A 21,188-nucleotide genomic window follows, 5' to 3' on the forward strand; every position below is an offset into this window, starting at 1 on the left:
TTTGTAGCTGGTTTTCTCATGGGGCTGAGTTAATCAGCTTGTCTCTGGAGATTAAAAAAAAAAAAAAAAATGCATGTGGTCTGCCAGCTAACTTCTTCACTGATTCTGAGGTGTGTTTTGGAATTAAAGCTCCACCACATTCGTGTCTTTAAAGCTCCCAACCAGCAGACTTGGTTGCAGTTAATACCTACTTGTCTAGGAACTGCATGATCAGCATCAAAAACCCTTCTGGGCCGGGCGCAGTGGCTCATGCCTGTAATCCTAGCCCTCTGGGAGGCCGAGGCGGGTGGATCGCTCGAGGTCAGGAGTTCGAGACCAGCCTGAGCGAGACACCCCGTCTCTACTAAAAATAGAAATAAAAATTATCTGGACAACTAAAAATATATGTAGAAAAAAGTTAGCCAGGCATGGTAGTACATGCCTGTAGTCCCAGCTACTCGGGAGGCTGAGGCAGTAGGATAGCTTAAGCCCAGGAGTTTGAGGTTGCTGTGAGCTAGGCTGACGCCACGGCACTCACTCTAGCCCAGGCAACAAAGTGAGACTGTCTCAAGAAAAAAAAAAAAAAAAAAAAACCCTTCTGCTCTGAAGCCTAAACTTAATATACTACTCTTTGGCAAAGTTGTCAAGCGGCCAGCAGGCTGGGTGTCTCATTGTCAGGACGTGAGTATATGCAAACACAGTCGCAGACAGGTCTGTTCTAAGAACACTGACCCTCAACCAGACACCCCTTATAGAACAGAATCAGAGTCTTGAAATATGTATTTTGAGCTTTGATGTGAGGCCAACAGCTGAGGAGAAAACTCCTGGGCTTTTAGGAGGAGCGCCACTCCAGGAGGGAGCAGCAGCCTGGAAGGCCTTAAGTTGGGAAGGGAGGCTCTAATTGAAAACATCTGAGGCCAAGAATTCCAACAAGGGCCTGGAGTGGCTCAGAGGACAGCTTAGGGGGCAGGAGCCGGGAGGGGGAGTCCCATGTATGTTTGTGTGGCTCTGGTGCATAAATATTTTGTTTCATGTCTAACTCCAAAAGGCACAAGTGCAAGAAAACATCCTAGTTCTGCAGACGCCCAGTGATGACACCACATACACACATGCTTAGGTAAAAAGATGTATTTTAAAGTGGGAACAGTTGTATGTCACACAAAAGTCACCGTGAATCTCCAACAGAATAAATAAATGTACAGCCCTCAAAGATGCAGAATTTCATCTCTCTAGTTCAACAGGCAGATTTTGTTTTGTGTTACGTGGATTTTGTAGATTAGCGGTGCTCTGGTCAGCAGACAGACTTCTTCGGCATATGCTTTTTTTCCTTTCTTCTAATAAGGAGACCACATTCTAAATAAACAAGACAGACAGGTGAATGTAATCCAAGGTTTTGGTGTTTTTTCCCAATTTTAGCCGTACTACAGAACTAGCCTTCATAGGCAGAAAGAACATCCCAACCTGTCTGTCAAAAACTCTGGCCATTTCTACGACGCCTTTGCCGAACTGAAAGAAGAAACAACAAAAATTATGTTTTATGTATATGTGTACATACATGTTCTTTCTTCCCCTACAAGAAAAATCTTTAAAGAGTTATTTACCTCATTTTTTACACTTGCATCTGCCCCTTTGTCAAGAAGTAACTGAACTAACTCTTCATGATTATTTAACACAGCCACCTAAAAAACAAACATAGGCGCAGTGTGCATGAGCTGCCCCCTCCCGAGTGGGCACAGGGCAGGGGGACGAGCCTGGCACCCACAGGGTCCCGTCAGCCCACCGGCAGCATCTGAGCTGCCAGGGCCATCGTGGCTTTGCACCGTGCGGGCCTGCGGGTGCTCGCCCTGCAGCCGCAGCAACTGCAAGGAAAATGGAAATGGAACGTCCCTCTCTCCGCACAAAATGACAGGAGAAATGCGAGGCCGGACCAGTACCAAAAGCAGCATGTACTTTGATTCACCAGATCTGTTTTGATCCCAGAATGGCTCTGGGCACGAGGGTTGGTAATCATTAAAGAAATGGTTGGTTTTTATACACACACACACACACACACACACACACACACACATATATATCTCATGGTGACCTTCTCATGCCTTTATTAACAGCGACAGGGAACACACACACAATCAAAACCTAGGGCTCTCATATGGGGCTGAGCTCACCAGGGTTTTCTAATTATAGAATAAGCTCTGACCTTGATTCCACACACACAGCCAGGCTGTTCCAGGGACGGGCGTACCATACCATGAGAGGTGTCTTTCCATCTTTGTCCTTCACGTTCACATCGGCCCCAGCCTCGATTAGGAGGGAGGCCACCCGCTGGTTTCCGGACACCGCAGAGACCCTCATGAGCGGGGTCCACCCCGACCCAGCGTCCACGACATCCACCTGTTGTGCCAGAGAAAGCTGAGTTTAGCCCAGTTTCTTTTCCTTAAAATGCTTCAAACTTATAAAAGGAGTATTTACTTGCCCAAACTCCCCTGAGCTAGCAGTCTCTCTGGACTTGGTAGGAGTTAACTGCACTGTGCTAATTTAATTCGTGTTTCTATGCAGTGAGGGGATGTGTTAGGATCACATTCGAGGTGGCCGAGTGGCCCCAGGGACATCCCATTGGCAGCTTCACCTACATTCTTTAAGATAGAAAAAACATGGGCTAGAAAAATGACCCGAACTTCACCAGCAGGGGAATTCGGCCCCTGGTGAATTCCCTTATTTTCTCTTGCCTAACTTTCCTCACCTGTTTTTTTTGAAATAGCATATATTTCATGTATCTTTACAAGCAGCTCTAAATCCTTTCTGGAACAAAGCAGTAATATTATAATATATGCACATGCACTTATACCTACAAATGCTGATCAGTTTTAGGCAGGGGACCTACAGGTGGGGTGAACACAGAGCAACCAGATCTGTTACACAAACTCCGTTCTGCAAAGTTCGCTAACCTGATGCCATCTCCAAAACCACAGTGTGCCCAGTAATCACACAGCTATTTCCAGTAATCTCCTCTACGTTGAAATCTCTTGATTTAGTGTTTTAAAAGTATTTTAGAAGAAAATGTAAACGTCGCCTCTTTCGATTCTAATGAAGACCTCACCACCAATCCAGAGTGACACTGAAATTCAGATGTGTGTGCACACGTGTTCACACACGCACACAAGTGCTGCTGCTGCAGAATTACTCAAAGATGGCCTGCAGCTTCAGTGAAACACCAGAATGGAACAACAGGCAAGGAAGTGCGGGAGACCCTTGGACATTCCAGGTTATTTGCATGTCTGAGATTATCCCTGCAGCAGCGTTAGGAGTTGCAGCCCTTCCTCATGCACATAAATCACCTGTGGGCAGCAAGCTCCATCATATTTAAGTCATAATAAAATAAGCACATCATGCATGATATGTTATACAGTTCAACACACTTCCACACACATTTTCTCTTTTGGCCCTCAGGGTTAACCAAGGGTAGGTATTTTTATTCCTGGTTTACAAGTGATCAAAACAAATCTCAGAGAAGTGCCTTCCCTGAGGCCACATGGCTCATTAAATGTAGAAATTGTTCCCCATTCGAGTAAGTCAGTCAGTCTTAGTATAAAAGGGTTACATTTGGGAAGAGGGTGCCAATGCCCCACTTGGCTCCCAAACTCTTCCCTCAGTCTTCAGAAGCACTAGGTGAACCACCTACCAAGAACATGGAGACTCGAGCTGACATCATCTATCTGCCACTAGGCCAGCCACACCGCAAGCATGACACATGCTTGCTTACTGTTCTGTCCTCTGCAAGACAGCTCCAGTGCTACAAAGGAAAGGTGGAATTCATCCCAAATAAGTATGTTCATATCTGAAGCCCAGAAAGCCTGTATTTCAAAAACTCCAGTATTTGGCTACAGCAGAGACTTGCCCTATTCTGGCTCCTTCATTTTCAACTACAGACTTTTACTGGGTGCAGAGCCTGAGCAGAGCTCATCAGGAACCAAGCAAGGAGAATGTGGCTGTCACCACCACACATAGCAAGTGGTGCCTGGCTCTGCCACTGAGGCCCACAGGCTAAGCCTTCTTGACCTCTGTGCATGTCTCTAAAACAAAGAAAACAAGAAATGTAATAAGAAGTTCTTAATGACAGATTTTTCCTATAAGGGGGCACATTTTCTCACTTCTCCAAAATCAACAACAAGAACCAGTGAGATCACACAACCTCAGCCTCACTTTCTCTCAGTCACACTTCAGAGACAAACTGGAACAAATCTACTAACATCCTAAAGACATGATTTTTCTCCATTAGAGCCGATTTTTCAGGTCGTAGGTTTGATTTCTCAGTGCTCGACACCTTCTGGCAAACACAGCACAGCATTGTGTCCATCACTCTTTATTTCCATGCCTATGGAATTTTTAGCTAATTCCTTCAAAGCCTTGAACTAAAGTTTTCAAAGTTATCAGCAGTTTCAATAATTGATCTAATTCTAATTGCCCATCTTCAAATACATATAGAAGCCCGAACGACTCTACTTCTAATTGCTAAATCAAATTTGTCCTTCCTGATGAGACGAAACCCAAAGCAGACAAACATGCCTGCTTCCAGGTAAACATACTAAGAGCTGAAATACTTTATTCTTGAGTCAGTTTACTCTTTGGAAATTTTTTTAATGACTAATCTTTAAAGCAAACCAAGAGTGAAAGCATCCACTTTTAAAAGCAACAGGAAGCACTGTGGCTATACAAGCTCTTAACGTCCTTGTGTCTCCAGCACTTGAAACAATCCCTGGCCCGGTATGTGGCGGATGCTCTGTGAATCTTTGGTGACAGACTAAATGAAGACACAAATAAGTAAACAAAGGAATAAACAAGCCACGTATTAATAGAAGCATCAGGTCCAGCTCAGGATTCAGCCATTTCTTTTTCCTATAGGAGACGAATGCCGGTGGCAACCTGAAGCCTCACTATCGTATCAGTACTGCAATCTCTTTTCCAAGGCCTCCAGGCTTTCCAGCTGCTACGTCAGAGCAGCCTTTCTAAGTTTGACCAATCAAAGGCTCTGTGTCTCCTAGACCCCAGGGAGCAGCATTTTAGGTTCTTAACAATATGGGCATGGTTAACAAGGTAGGTCCCGTACCTCACAGCCATCCTTTATCATCCACTGAATCACTTTGCAGTGGCCTCCGTCCGCAGCCCAGTGCAGAGCTGTACAGCCTCCCAGGTCTCTAGCCTCCCAGGTCGCACCGTGTCTTCGCAGATACTTCACAACATCTAGGTGGCCCGCGTAGCATGCGAGCATTAGACTGCAACGTAGATAAGAGGAAGCATTTGGCTGTAAATGCAGCCACCAAACACAGGCCCATGTTTTACCCTACCTGGCTTAAACCAAGAAATCCTAATTTTAGTAGAAAGGCCACGTGACTTGTTCATATAAAATGTACATGTGTCCATCCACTGATAAAGTGTTGCATATACATGCAATGGAATATTACTAGGCCATAAAAAGGGAATGAAGTGCCACAACATAGATGAACCTTAAAGTGTTATCTGAATAAAAAATGCCAAACATAAAAAGTTGTATGTTGTCCAATTCCATTTAGATGAGCTGTCCAGAATAGGCAACTCTGTAAGACAGAACGCGCAGGTCAGCGGTTACCTGGGACTCAAGGGAAGGAGAAAGGAAAAGTGAGTGCTAATGAACACAGAGGTTCTTCCTGGGATGACAAAAATGTTCTGGAATCAGACAGTAGTGATGGTTGCACAATTTTGTAAATATATTTTAACATGCTGAATTGTATATATTTTAAAGGGTGAATGTTACGGTGTGTGAATTACATTTCAGTAAAAAAGCGAATAGTGGCTGTAAATAAGTATAAAATATTGGATTTAAAAACATTCACGAGTCCATGATACTCAGAAAAGAGAAAAGAAAGACTCACTTGACTATTAGCGATAACTATTAAACCAATTCCTCACTCTAAAAATTGGTATTTAAGGAACAAAAATTAACCATTTACTTTGCTTTTATAAGATGAAATATAGTCCCCATCCACAATTGATAGGAGGAAGTTTTTTTTTTTTTTTTTAAGAGAAAACTTCCAGCTATTAACAATACAGAAAAAGTCTTGGAATTAGAAAATCCCTTACTTGCAACTCCCAATTAAATAATTGAATCATCAGTAGATGCTAAAATTATTAGATAAAATTTAATGGGGAATAATGTTCATACAGTGTTGAATTATTACCCCATAGATTTTCTAACTGCAATGGGAAGACTATATCTTTACAAAAGGAGAGAATTAGCTGTCATCACCCTAACAAATAATCAAACTTAGAATCACTAACTGCGGAACAACCTGCATCACAGGCCTCCTGAGGGATGTAACATGAGGTCACAACACCAGCTCTAAAATGTCCCTGCTAAAAATGTTAACCTGAGTGTTATCAAGCCTTTAAACCCATATTTGCTTTACTGGAAATAAAAGGATAGATGAGCAAGTGCAATGCCGGCCCCACGAGTGGGAGACAGTTAGGCAAATCCAGAACATAGAACGTTCTGTAAGATAATGGGGGTGGAAGAGAGAACCAGTCTAGAGTAAGACAGACTAAGGAATAAGCAGATGCAATGTGTAAGCCTTGAGTGGATCCTCGTCTCTCCCCCTAGCCCCACATAAAGCTGTCGAAGACCTTTCCAGGACACATGGGGGGCCTTGTGTGGGTGGTTGTGTATCAGTGACATTAGAGAATTAGTGTGAAGTGTCATAGGTGTGATGCTGAGGTGGTCATGCAGGTTAATGTCCTTGTTTGTAGGACACATGTACTGAAACATTGAGGAGTGAAAGGTTATGATGCCTACTACTTACTTTGAAATAGTTCAGGGGAAAAAAGGGCAAATAAAAAGGTAGACAGAAGGAAATATGGCCAAACAACAACGGGCAAGCCTAGGTGGCGAGTACACACGTGTTTGTGGATTTGTGGTACTATCTTCACCTTTTCTACGTGTTTGAAATTTTTCAAAATAAAGACTTAGAAAATACAACAGAAGGTCTTCCCAATGGGGAAACTATGCACAGCATTTCTCCAAGCAGTAACTGGAACATTCCAGCACCAAGGCAAAGCCCCGCTGAGCTACGGCCGGACGGCTGCAGCCTCAAGTCCCAGCTCAGGCCCTCGCTGCTGGGGGACCCCCCAGAAGAGAGTAGTGCGTTGCTTCACCTGCCCGGGGGTTTGGGGCGCTCCGACTCCCTCCCAACACTCTCGAGTCTTTAGAACAATCTTTGCTAAGGAAAGAAAATTTCATTTTTAGTATTATATTCAAACAGAACTCTAGTTATCTAGATGCTGTTTTTAAGTAGTGCTTCTTTTCTTTAAAGTGAGGCATGCTACTTAGAAACAGTCTCCACACATCAGAGGCATCCATAGCCTCACCTCAGAGAACAAACTCCTAAGACTCTGCTCAGTGTGCTCTGGGGACAGGAGGAGCATCTGATAACCGACCCCAGGACGTCTGGCCTGCCCAGAAACGAGCTAACCGGGACCAGGGGCCTTTCTTTCCCAGGGACAGGCGCAGCCCCTGAATGTAACTTCCCACCAGCAGAAAGTCACCAAGGTCCTCCAAGTTCTGAGCGGCTGGAGTCCGCCACTGTTCCTCTAACCAACTGTCATCTGAACCCAAAAGCGCCTGGCACCCAAGCAGTCTGTCATCCTCTGCTTTACAAGACCACTCTCTGGGTTTGCCCCACGGAGGAGGACAGCAGCAGGGGCACAGCCTTGCAGGGCAGCCAGCCGTGCCCAGGGCACCCTTCCCCCTGCAGCCGTGGCACACTCCCCGGTCCCCCTTCTCTCTCTTGCTCTTTCTCTGACTCTTCTCCCTTTTTAACATGTTATTTCATTTTCTTATTATTTCATATACTTCCCTCTTTAAACCCTGAAAACAGTATTTACATGCTAAATATTCCATCATATGAATATAATCATAACTTACATCAGTCCACTATTGCTAGACATTTAAGTTGTTTCTAGTTTTTCACAATTTTAAATAAGGCTACAATAAGCACCCTTATTATGTAAAATCTTATGTGCATTGCCGATTGTTTCCTAAAATGGAATCACTGTGTCAATGGACGTGGCTGACTTTGGATGCATATGTCCAAATTGCTTTCTAGAAAGTTCGTATCAATTTACATTTCTGTCAACTGCATTTGAAAGTATTTTACTGCACCTTTACCAACACTATTATTTTTGATTACCAATTTAACAAGTGGAAATTTTTTTTATTACTAGCAAGGCTAAACATTTTTCATATGAATTACTTATATTAATTCTGCTATAAATTGTGTAAACTGTTTCCTACTGTGGAGGGTTTTTTGGAATATGTATATGGATATGACTCTTCTATACATTAAAGATGCCAGTCATTTGTCTGTAGTGCATTTTAAAATATCCCCAAATTATCCCTAACTTTATAGTTAACTTTTTTAAAATGCATAACGTACTCAATCGTTTCCTTAGTGATTTTTTTTCCAGTGTTTTTATCCCCTTTCACAGTACAAGATCAGTTAGTATCTTATTAATTCATCTGGAATTTATTTTGGTATGTTCTTTAAAATGAGGATTTAACTTGTTTTCCTCAAATAGAGTATTTTTCCAATACCTTCTTCATTGGCTTCTGTTGTTTCCATCATCACATACTAAGTTCTATGTACATAGGGATCTATCTGAAGATTTATATTCCATTCATCTTTTTCCACCCATCTGTACCAGTATCACACCACTTTAATTACTGTAACTTTATAAGGCATTTTAATAACGGGCAAGGCAAGTCCTTCCATATCCTTCTTTGACACAGTGTTAGTAGTTATTGCCATCTCTTTGTTCTTCCAGATAAATTACAATCATTTTGACAGGTTCCCAAGAATAATTCCATTTGAGGCTGCATTGAATCTATATGTTAATTTGAGAAAAACTGAAAACTTTATAATAGCCGATCTTGTCATTCTGGCATATGGTATGAATATACATCTTTATTTTTTTAAATCTTTATCTCTCTCAGTAAAGTTTTAGAGGTTTATTTTTTCATTCGATACAATAAAAAAATCCAAGAAAAGTAGAACAATTTTATTTTCCCCGTTATATTTATTAAACAGCAATTGCAGGTTTTCAAGACAGTTTTTTCTTTGCCTTGAAGCTATCCTACTTTACTGAACCTCCTTATTAAGTCCAAGTATTTGAAAGTTAATTGTCTTGGATTCTGCAGGGAAGAGATCGTACTTTACACCAAATTGAACAGCCTTCCAAAATACTGTCTAATCACAAAATATAACCTGTATTTACTATATATCAGGCACCGGTTTATGCATTTTTCACATAGCTCATTAAATGCTCATGACAACCCTGTAAGTACTTCTATTATTCCTATCTTATAGATGGTGAAACTAAGGTACAGAGAGGTTAGCAGCCTGCCCAAGGTCACACACCATGTGCACAGAGGGATCAGTATTTGATGCCAAGCTCTCTGGGTCTGCCTGTGCTCTCAACTACTCTCATGGGCTTCACTGATTTTGAAAAGAATTCTAATACTAAGCGTGGCACTGGCTGATTGTCGGAGACGATTAAAGAAATTGGGTATGCTGCAATCAAAGGGATCGCTCATGCAACAGACACTTCCTGCCTCCCGTGTACCAGACACTGTCCAAAGGCTGAAAGTATCTTCCACTTTAAAAAATAAGGTACTTTTTAACTAGTAAAAGTGCTGAGTTACACTTAATTTTTGTTTTGCATCTACACATATGCAGGAGGTTTCACCTTTAGTCTACTGATGGGAAATGTAAAAAATGTCTTAGTATGAGACAACCTTAACTCTTCTTTATGCCCCTCTGAATTGGGCTGGAAGAGATTTATAAATACCCGCATACAAATATACAAATAACTTTTCTGTCTCTTACGATCATATTTTAGCAATAAGGTTATCCTCTGTAGTTCTCCAGCTTCCTCTCTGCTCTGGAGAAGTTCAAGGTTCTTACCAAGACTAGAAAATCTGAACAAGCTCACTGATGGAACAGTCAAGCCACAGAGCCTATACTGGGGGTAATTTTTAAATAAATTTTCTAATTTCTTGCATGGATATTTGTTGTGTCAGATTTCCTGCTTGTTGGGTTGATTTTAGTAGTTTAAATGTTCTCAAGATACAGTATCATCAAATCTATTATAGATACAAACACACCATTTTCTTTTCACGTTCAGATTTTTCTCTAACTATTGTTACTGTCTTCTTTCAAATTTCTAGTTTTTTTTCCTTAGATTTATAAGAGATTGGTCTATTATACAGATTTCTGTTTAAGAGGCAACTATTAAATTTCTCAAAAATCTATTTTTTAATTAATCAAGTTCTACTTTTAATTCTTTCATTTTTCCTACTCTCCTTACATTTTCTTCCTTTTCAAATTAGTATTATTCTTTTCAGACTTCTTGAGTTGATAGCTTAGTTCCAAGATTAAGAATTATTTGGAAAAATGCTTTTTAAATTTGTAAGTGATTTTTAAAATGTTATTTTTAACTCCATTATTGCGGTGTATCCAGAGACCTGAGTAGGTAGGCTTTCCGATTTGAGAATTTGGTGTTCTGTGCCGTGTGTGATCAGGGTTTCGGAGCTGGTCTGCAGGACCCAGCCCTCCATCTGTGTGTGTCACGGGGCCGTGAGCACCCCCGGGCCAAGGCTTTGCATTTTGCTCACTGCTCTACCCAAGCACCAAGCACAGTGCCTGGCATGTGGCAGTCATTCAGTAAACATGGGTTAGTTTGAATTAACTAATTAAATCTGATTACTAGATTAGCAAGTATTTTTAAGTCTTTCAAAAACACTCTTACCTATCCTTTATAAGTACCATGTTTTTTCCATGACCTTTCCCTGTACTGCATTCAGCCCACCACGTGTACGTGCGCCCTTTTCACCTTAGCAAGATTCTTCAGGTGTAGCTTTGATAGGGATTTGTTTGTTTCTTTAGAAACACCTGAGATTCTCAGTTAACAGACTAAGGCTGAAATGCAGTGAGGGCCCTAAGAGGGACAAAGTGCTGGGGGTAGAAACTTTCAGCCAAATGCCCAGCACACAGCTGGCAGGACCTATTAATAACTATCATTTCCTGAGCACTCAGTGTGCGCTATGCCCAGAGCTAGAGACGTTATCGTAGATTATAACAGATGCCCCATAAGGACCCCGATGAGTGAGAGAACAAATAAACAAAGGAACAGCCAGCTGCTGTCCTCACCGTCTTTCCTTCAGGACCTACCACTCTCCTCCCAGTGCAGTCAAAAGAAACTCAAGGAAATACTTGGGGTAAGTGAGAAACCCTCCGGGCACAAGGCACCTCGCACCATTATGAAAACATTGGCACGAGTAAGGCAATATCCCACCTCCTACCTGTCCTTGCCACTTCCGTTCTTCAGATTCACGTCTGTGCCATTAGAAACCAGGATTTCCACCAGCCTGAAGGAAACAAATTTAACTGTAGCTAGGTAAAGTCACTTTGATGACTCGGAACCCACAATAACCAGAAAAAAGAAATAACACTACATTCGAAACGTCTTTACAACACTCCTCTCCAGCTGCAGAAACCAGCCGGGTTGTAAACCAGGGTGTTATTGAGCCAGAAAACTCTCTCCACACCAAAAACATGGGCTTTTACCCTTGGCATGGATTATTCATTAAAATCAAACTAAAACACATGAAACAAGTTGGACTATTGAAATAACTCACTGTCCTTTTAACGGCCACTTCTAATATATCTTAAATGGCAGCATCTAATGAAAACACATTTCTACTTCTTTGAATGGCATTAGAGTAATTAAAATATAAATGATTGAAAATAAGATATTAGTATTAATTATATCTCTGGGTGGAATAGTTAAATAGAGGATATCAATGAAATTATGTCTTAGCAACCTAGCAGGGAAGTTTTCCAGAATTAATATCCCTCTTCCAACCTTTTTTAAGAATTTCAAATTCCAAGAACCAGTGTTCCCCAGGACCTATAAAATACATTGCCTGTGATTAAATGGCTACCTCTCTTCCTTAACATGTGATTACACATTTTATGTTCTCTCCTGCATATTGTGTAACTTTAGGACAGAAACAGCTGCCTTTGTAGCCATAATACGGCAGAGCTGTGAAAAGAGAGAAGTTGGGTTCCTATACAGCCCTTCTTTTCCCTCCATCCCTATCCTGACCAGAGTTTTTGAAAAAAGTAAAAAGTTCAACCACTCACTCAGATAAGAAGAGCCGTACCTGGTGTATCCTTTCTGGGCGGCAACCATCAGAGCAGTGAAGCCAAACTTATTGGGAACATCAACCTTAACGTGGCTAGGGAAAAACACAGAGAAAAGAGATTAACGGGCCCAGCACAGCTCCCTGTAGACTTGTAGCTGACAGCTCTCACAGGGCACAGGTGGCTAAAATGGCTCATTTTACCAAAAATTCCAATTTCTTCTGAGCCATTAAGTTTTTGTTGTCCCAGACTAATATTTTAAAGGATTCGAATTTACAGGAAGAGAAAATTGCTATAATTTCACTTAAAATAAGAGCTCCCTTCGACTCAAAACCATTATGCCATCTGATAAAGCACTCGGCTGAGCACAGCTCAAGCTAGTTTATAACGGCGTCTTCACTGCAGACTTGCTCAGCCCCACCCAACACCCATCTATACTGGTGGAGCCCAGGGTCTTACCACCCCCCCCCACCTCGCCCACTGGGCATACGAGATGCTGCTCAAGGAAGAGAGCAGGTCTCAGTGTCAGCTCAGAAGCTCTGACTTCTTGTGGGAACCGGCTCTGTTCCAAATGACAGAGCCCCAATTCACAAAGGACATGTCTTCTAGGGCACTGAAAACTACCAATTCAGAAAGAATCTAGATATCATCGTCTACTTTTCACTGAGGCGTCAGCTTCAAACATCTCACCTGCAGCAGCTACCTTCACCATTTTTCTTTCCTCTAGTGTTTTCATCAACCTTTTAAATTAGGAAGCAGCTGATTTAGTGATTCCCTAAATTCATCAGGAAGTAGATGTGGGCATTTGGGCATGAAAGTTGCCTAAAGGCTGTGGCATATAATCAAGAGGCAGAAATAATTTGTGGGAAGAAAACATGACACCTGGGCTTATAATTTCCCTTTAACAATTTTTATTAGCTAATTGCAAGATCTAACATTTACATGAGGCCTATAAGCATCTTTCTTAACGCACACCAGCCACCTGAGATCAATTTTGGAGGCAATTTCAAAGACATGGGAATTTTTAGGAAAACAAAATAAAGCTACATTATGTATCTCCATGCACTTTATAGGCATTTAAAAAAAAAACTGGCAGAGTTCTCTCACCCTCCTTGAAGTATTCGAACAAGCAAATCTTCATCATTCACATTGACAGCTCGATGAAAGTGCTCACTGCTTATGGGCTCTCCTGAAGAAATTAGACGGAAAGCAGTCATCCAAAATAGAAGGGAAGGAGATTCATTCCAGCTATGTTCCTCCTGTGGCCTTGAGTGGATGGATGTTCATCTCCAGGAAGGCACTTGGCTTTTCTTATTAAGTATATCCTTACATTTCCTACTCAACTGCTGCTTTTACTGAAAAAGACCTTGTTTTCACATATTAGGAGAACATTTAGACTGACCTAAAGGCTTGGGACATTTTCAAGTTATAAAGTATTGCTTTGTGAATGTTATTTTGATATTTGAAAATAATCCTTTCAGATTTCATAAGACTTAATAAATGTCTCTTACAAGCAAGGAAAACCTCAGCAATTGTCACAACGTGCTAGTTGCATTTGCCAAAGAATCATTAAACTACTTGAACAAACAAGGACAAAGTGCTTTAACATTTGAAACTGAAATTTTCAGTTCTTCCCAGGAATATGACACACACATTGGCCTCGTCTCCTGGCTCGCAGGAGGTGGGGAGAAACCCCAATCAGGGAGAGATCTTGCCAAGGAGAGAAGAGCAAGAAAGGGGGTCTGAGAAAGATGAAAAGAAGAAACGAGAAATAGTGGGTGTGCTTTGTTCAGGGGAACACTGACCCCACGGGGTAGAAAACCGGGCAGCTCCCGACAAGCAGAGTGTGAGAAGAAAGGGCCATAGAAGGCAGCCCGTCTTTCTAGGCATTTATCTTACGGTTTCATTTGTTGCATATTCCATGCCTTACAAATTTTTCAAATTATCATGATTAAGCTTAAATAATACAAGTGAAGCACTTAGAGTAGCACCTGGCACGTCGTAAACATCCAACACACACCTGTTGTTCTGCTAACAGTGATGGGAGTAGCAGCTGTTTGATACAGCCCACCCCCGTCCACACCTGACAGGCATTGGAGTGGGTAATCCCTGGTCTAAATTATCTCAGAGGTCTCATTCATTCATTCAACAACTGTTTATGGAGTCACTTACATGCCAAGTCTTGTGCTAGGTGCTAGTGGTCCCAGAGAGTGAGGCAAACATCACTGACACTGTGCTGCCCACTTTAGCCTGTTTTTATTCTAAACCCTAAAAGAAAATATCCAGCCCTACCCCATCCTCCCCTCTCACAGCCCCCCAGACTGCCTCCTGGGGCTCAATCCCCCAGTCTCCCTCTTACAGTCTGGCCTGCAGAGCTCTGTCACCCTCCCTGTCCCCGCTCCTTGTGGTGGAAAAGCTCCCTGGGACGTCAGTTCCAGGGCACAGGGGACACTTCTCTCTGGGTTTGCTCAGTGTTTTAGCGAAGTGAAATGGGCAAGGTACAAACTGGGAGGAGAGTGGGTCAGAACAACAAAGGGGTCTCTATCAGAACGACCTTTAGCTGACACCCATTTTGTAGTAAAAACAAATTTATGCCAAATTTGAATTATTTTGAAATAACAATTTTATCTGCTAGAGCTTATCTATTGAAGAATTTTTTAGCCACATTATATTTCCTTTTCATCACTTCATCACTCCACACATATTTTTAGAGCAAAAGCTTCACATAGAAGTATCGTGATAAGCCGCCAAAGGCCAAAGGCCACGGCCACAGCTGTCCCTGCCTTCCAAGGGAGGTCAAGCCCAGTCCAGTGGCTTCACCACTAGGGCGCTGAGGAAGGAGGCAGGGTTTAGACCCCAGAGATCACTTGGCGATGTCCAGTGGCATTTTTGGTTGTCACAACTTAGGGGATGGTGCTACTGGCCTCTGGCAGACAAAAGACAGCACACACTTCCCCCCCCCCAAAGAACTATCCAGTTCCAAAATGTCAATAGTACCGAAGTTGAGAACCCTGAGCTAGATTAATACGGCCTTAAAATTATCACATGACTCATCCACACGTTAGGTGGATGGACTAAACCCAAAGACCACTTCCCTTCCCCTTGCTTCCTAGAAAGGACGGGAGCCGTGTGCCTACCGAAGGCTCTGTTGGGCCAAACAACCCCATTTCTGTGACTCTCAAATGTCACCTGCCACCAAAAATACAAAAACAAGTCCTTTGGATAGAATCACCCATGATAGCATATAAAGCTCATCCTATTTCTATGAAATTTTACAATGTGTAGCATCCTGAATCAAATCCTATTAATTAAGCTGTATATAGGACTTTACAGAATGCTTTTTAAATTCTCTAAACCACAGGACTGAGCATCAGAAAGGCTAAGCTGTTCAAGGTCAGCCAGTTAAGGGTGAGCAGCATCAGAGTCAAGGCCAGGTCTTCTGTAAGGCCCCACTCCTTCCCAGTAGTATTAATAAGTGCTGAGGCATCTGACTGATTCACTATATGCTTCCATTCTTACTAAATTTTGAATGCAGGCAGATGTCATAAACAAACGATACTCCTCCAAAAGTTAAATGTAAAGGAGATACCTAAGAATCTTCAGAGAAGTGCTAACTTCTTGGAATCTTAAGGAAGTTCTGCAAGCACACACCCTGCTGCAGCCCTGCACTGCGCACCCCCATTCCTCACCTTCCCCCACCCAAACAGCAAGGCTCTCTCTGCTGGGGGCACTTCCTAGTAACCCTCACACCAGGAAGCTCTGCAGCTTGCGAGCACTGGAAAATGAAATAAGTTAATTTTGTGCTGATTAGCTTGAGGACTGTTTGTAGCAAAAAACAGGGTTTTTTATATTATGATATAATTAACATAAATGTATTACCTATTCCAGCACATGCAAGAGGTAATCAGCACCTCGCAGCTCACTCTGAGAACAAAAGGCTACCTCATGGAAGGAAAACAATTGCTCATCACTTGCGGAGTTTCAGCACCAGGAAGCAATAACATCATTCAGGGTAGGAAAGTCCTTTCCCAGCATCCACTCATTAGCCTTCCTCACACCAGCCCAGGCAGAAGAGGGACCCACAGGAATCAGCCAAGGCACAGAGAAGTCCCAAGTTTACATGAATTTGACAAAGAGACAGAAAAGAAATGAAAAGGCCCTTGTTCACAGTGCACAGCAATTCTTTCTACTCCCACCATAGGCAGGAGTCACGAAGAACAAGAGGAAATTCCAGGGTGAGCAGAATGTTCCACTCCTCCCACTCCCGAATCCTTCAGGACTCTGTGGGTTTGGCCCAAGGGAATCCCATCAGTAAGTGCAATTGAACACTCAAGAAGACCTTTGCAGGCTTGTTTCTCTGGTGTTTGTTTTCTAGTGTTTGTTAGTGGTATTTGCAATTGAGTGTTGCGATTACAAGTATCGAGCTGACCCTGGCCATGGTGAGGATGTCGGCGAATGCTGGTCTGAGCTGGGTGGAGCACAACCGCCCAGCCCACGTGAGCAAAGACACCCACGAGCAGGGAGAAGGGCAGAGTGGTCTTGGGGAAGCCATCGCTCATGTTCTGTAAGAGGGTTGTTTAGCTGCAGATGTCCCAGAAGATATTATAATATGGTGATAACACCTTTCTTGGTAGAATTTAAGTCTTTATTAAAAGCAGTGAATAAATCATGAGCTCATTGGAGAAGGTATTTGCCAATTAACAAGTAGCAGCTGTTTTTCTTTCTTTTTAAGGGCCCAACTGATTAAAATTGCATGCCTCATTTAAGCAAGAATCTCACATACTTTACCTGGAGAAAAAAAAAAAAAGGCTTAGCATCCTTCATTCAAACAAAGTACATGCGTTTGTGATTCATTAAAACACTCTCAAACTGAATGCAAATTATCAACCCACAGAAGCATTTTCACTTGCTCTGGACAATGCTCACATTTCTAATTCTTTGTTTAGCATGATCTGCCTCCTTAAGAGAGTCTGCTTTGGATATTATAAATGCAGCAATAGCACAAGGGAGCCGCAGCCAGCCAGCAGAGCCAAGAGTCTGCCCCAGCCAGAGGAAGAGAAAACCTGATTCTTACCCCACAGTACAGCCCCATGAGGCTGAGACGGCTTCCCGGCAGCAGGCACTTACGCTAGTCCCTGGCAGCGAAACCATCAAGAAACACCAGCACACCTGATCATCACCAGCACGCTCTCATCCCCGCTGGAGGTCTTGTCTGATTACCCATGGAAGCCACGGGACAGGAAGGACAAACCCCTGGACCAGCTCTCCATGGCACCTCTCTGAAGCCCCCCAGCAAGGAGAGGGCACACCTGCCCCACAGGCCCAACCCTTGTCAGCTGGTAGGCAGAGAGTTAGGACGGTTTCTGCCTTCCTAAAAGAGCTCCACGCAGCACACTGACCCCATGTAAACTCTGGCCAGAAGGTCTACAAGCCGCTGCCCTGGCTTTAATGTGTTACTGAGATAATAATGCTGGTGGACAGCTGAAGCCCCCACGGTTGGCTGCAGAACGTGTTCACCCTCCCTGGCCGGTGGGAAATGGGTCTATCTCCCAACAGACAGTGCAAGCTGAGAAAACGAGTGTTTCTCTTCACACTCTAATTCTGCCCCCGGGCCTTAATTCATCACCACCCAGCCCTTTATTAAGGCATTTCCACATGCTAGAGAGGGCCGATTCATCTCCCCCACCCTTCAGGAGCCCACGAAGTAGGTGGGAAACAAAAAGGTAAACAAACAGGTAAAGTGAGACACAGGTAAAGTGAGACACAAGTAGTGTTATTGGAGGTGGCAAGACACTGCTGTGTTGCTGAGGAGGCGGCAAAGCGTGTGACAAAGAAGGGGAAAGCTAAGGGCAGAATGGTGACTCGGCTCCCTTTGCCATCTTCTCCTGCCCCTCCCCGCCAGCACACAGAGCCCGCTCACCTGCCGCTGGTCTGCCTCCTCCTCCTTCCCCCAGGAACTCCAGGAGCTAAATATCTTCCATATAAAAGCAAAAGCTTTCACCATCGCCGGATTAAGGATCCTCGCCCTCTTTCCTGACCTGCATCTCCATAATTGACCATTTCATTTCAAAAATCTCCTCTGAAATTGTATTTTTTCACGGTTAGCTGAGCATCATCTGGGAACGTATACAGAGTCGCCACTCTCAGCATTAACTAAACTCTGTTTGCTGAGCTCAGATCCAATTCCCTAATGCCATGTTTACGACCAAAGGTATTATAGGCTAACTCAAAATCTGAATTATCTTTAGCCCACACAAAAATTGTCATAAATAATTGAAAGCCATGGAAAGTATATGTGTACCCGCCAAATGCTGTATTGAATAAAATTGGAAAATAACTTTACTCACAAAAGGAAGATTTTCCTTTGTGCAATGAAAAAAACTTGCCCGTGTGTGTCTCCAGTGGGCGGGCCACAAAGAACATTCCTCCTGGCCACTGTAATCTCTACAACATTCTCATTCAAAGATGGCCCTGGACATGGCATCTTTACAACATTTTAAAACGCCGGTCTCAGAAAGTGTCTTGGAGTTCAACAGGGACAAGGATGAGTGATCAGAGGCACCGTATATAGCTGGCCTCTTTGCACCACCTTGGTGTGGGGCTCCCTCCCGTGGCTCTCCGTGGACGGAGACAGCACTGCTCATTCACCCCCACGCACAGCACCTCCAGGACCTGCGTGGCCAGGCAAGACTCACACACGGTCGTCCAGAGTGGGCACAGCGCTGAATGGACCTCCTCACTGGGGACACGCGAGCAGGCAGCCTGTCTCACCGCGTGGGGACGCTCGCGCGGCCCACACCCCTCTGGCCCATTTCCTAAGAAAGGCGACTCCACCCTTTTGTGCAAATGTCTACTGACAGGACAGTCCTGGCACAAACAGCTCTCTGCTGATTTCTGAAATCAGACTGCCCTTATGTCATGTTACCGCCAGGCCCAGCCAGTAAACATTATCACGGTCTTTTTAAATGAATCCTTTCTGCTTCTGGCAAGGCCAAACAAAAGGCAGACTGTTTTGCCTCCCAGGTGTTTGTCATCTGCGCTTATCTTTAGGTTAGCGGCCAGGGCGGTGGATACTCACGGGTCGTGGACACAGAGATGGCCGGGCTGTACTCGCACTCTCCAGAGGGGCTGGTGACCTTCAGTCGAAACCTGTACAGTGTCCTTGGTTCCAGACCCTGGACCACGTGCGTCGTTGCGTATCCCCTAGACAGGAGGAGACACCAGGTCGTCTAACCCGAGCTACGCCAGGAGAGGAGCAGGTGGCAGTGATTTTTGAACACCATCTATTCCAGGGCAGATCTTTTTTGAACTTAAGAATGAAGACACTCATAACACATGGCACCTCTGTCCCTACCTGGCCCATAGGGCCTAGCCCAGGGCCCGACACACAGCTGGCATACAATTTTGTACTCTGTAGAAACAATCATATTAACCCATGACATCCTTCCTCAGTGACAAATTTTCACATTTGGAAGGTAAGACAGGCAGTCAAATTGTACATATGTGATTTTCAAGCGGGGCCTTTGAGTGGGTGGGCAAGGCAGTCTACACGGCTGTTCCTTCTGCGTTTGTCCCCTTGGAAGCTAGCCACCATGTAAGTCACTTCTCTGGAGAGAGAGCCCACCCGGGAAGACAGAGTCAGCGGAAGGTGCCGGACAATGAAGGGAGACAGCAAAGCCCAGGCAGCCTCCCACTGTCCCGGCCATCCCAACTGAGGCATCAGTTGGTTCCTTCAGCCCCGGCACAGCTGTACCAGCCCAGACTACGCGAGGCAGAGACAAGCCAAAGCCCTGCCCAAATTCTCGATTGGCAGCAACACACAATTGTTTTGGCTTCACACCACTGAGTTTGGGTGTAGTTTGTTATGCAGCAATCAATGACTGATATATTAGGCATAAACAAAAAAGAAACTAAAAGGAAGACAAAGAAGAAATTGTACCAATGGCATTCAGAAAAGCATTTGAGTCAAGACACCGAGAAAGTAGATAAATGCTAAAAATAGGTATAAATACATTTACCATGAAAGTGAAAGCTCTAAAACCAAGATATTCAGAAAAACTGCATGGGCTAAAAGATGATAATTTTTTAGAAACTAAAATATATCTGTCTGGCACAAAGCAGCCTTATGAGCAGGTAGATTTTATGGCTACGCGAAGGTCCGTGGATGCTTAGATATTTGAGTCATAGAAACTGAGCCTTGAACAATTTGTGGCATCTGAAAAAGACCTTGGGAAGTTCAACAAGAAGGTAATATCCAAGCCCCAGTAGATTTCAATGCAACGTGTCAAAGACTTAACATAGTTTTGGACCAAAATAAAGCCCAAAGTGCTCTCAATAAAATCCCATATTGCTAAGTATCATAAGATCACCCTGAAACAAATAGCAACTTTGTAACCCCTGGAAAGGGAAATAAAACTGTTTTCAAAAACAGCTGTTATACTTAAGGCAGGCTGGAGACTCTCACAACATCAGTAGAGACGGCCCCAAAGAGAGCACCCGAGACAGCAGATCCCCGGGATGCAAGTGCCGTAGGGTACCCCATGATGGTTATGACACAGACGTGGGGTGATGCGCAAAGCAGCTCATCAAACCTAGGGAGAAGTGCAACTTCACATTGCCTATGTGGCAACGTGTATACAGGATAAAAAAGTCTTAGAGCTATTTCCACAAGAGGAAAATATACAAAAATATGCAGCATACCCTTGTTATTAATATTGGTCAATAAGCAAATATCTGATGCAAGAGCTGAGCAAACATGAAATGTAAGCAGCTAAATTTTGCAAAGCCCTAGGACTAGTCAACCAGGCTCCTCTTTTCTCTCTACACTCTGCCCCTTCCCCAGAATCCCAATCCAGTTTCATGGTGATGACTCTGAAATTTGTCCTTGCAGCCCAGACCCTTTTCCTGGTCTGTCCTTTTCCAGCGGTCTCCTTGATGGCTAGATTTGGATGTCTGATGGTCCGAACAGCTTCTGTTCCT

General features: G+C 43.5%; 1 protein-coding gene across 3 annotated transcripts in view; it reads right to left on the minus strand.

Annotated features, from left to right (window-relative positions):
- Positions 1-1,092: 1,092 nt before the first annotated feature.
- FANK1 (fibronectin type III and ankyrin repeat domains 1) overlaps positions 1,093-21,188 on the minus strand; it is a 62,726-nt gene continuing 42,630 nt past the window's right edge. Inside the window, exons 3-11 of one of the 3 annotated variants that reach the window (XM_045568340.1) lie at positions 19,288-19,412; positions 13,317-13,398; positions 12,230-12,304; positions 11,366-11,431; positions 5,084-5,249; positions 2,227-2,370; positions 1,581-1,658; positions 1,441-1,485; positions 1,093-1,332 (exon numbers count right to left, since the gene is read on the minus strand). In XM_045568340.1, the coding sequence (XP_045424296.1) occupies positions 1,201-1,332; positions 1,441-1,485; positions 1,581-1,658; positions 2,227-2,370; positions 5,084-5,249; positions 11,366-11,431; positions 12,230-12,304; positions 13,317-13,398; positions 19,288-19,412 (913 nt within the window). In that variant the 3' untranslated portion in view covers positions 1,093-1,200. The remainder of the gene's footprint in view (positions 1,333-1,440; positions 1,486-1,580; positions 1,659-2,226; positions 2,371-5,083; positions 5,250-11,365; positions 11,432-12,229; positions 12,305-13,316; positions 13,399-19,287; positions 19,413-21,188) is intronic. The other 2 variants (XM_045568342.1, XM_045568341.1) reach the window with 2 other exon arrangements.

This window comes from Lemur catta, chromosome 14 (assembly GCF_020740605.2).
Source record: "Lemur catta isolate mLemCat1 chromosome 14, mLemCat1.pri, whole genome shotgun sequence".
Classification (NCBI taxonomy): domain Eukaryota; kingdom Metazoa; phylum Chordata; class Mammalia; order Primates; family Lemuridae; genus Lemur; species Lemur catta.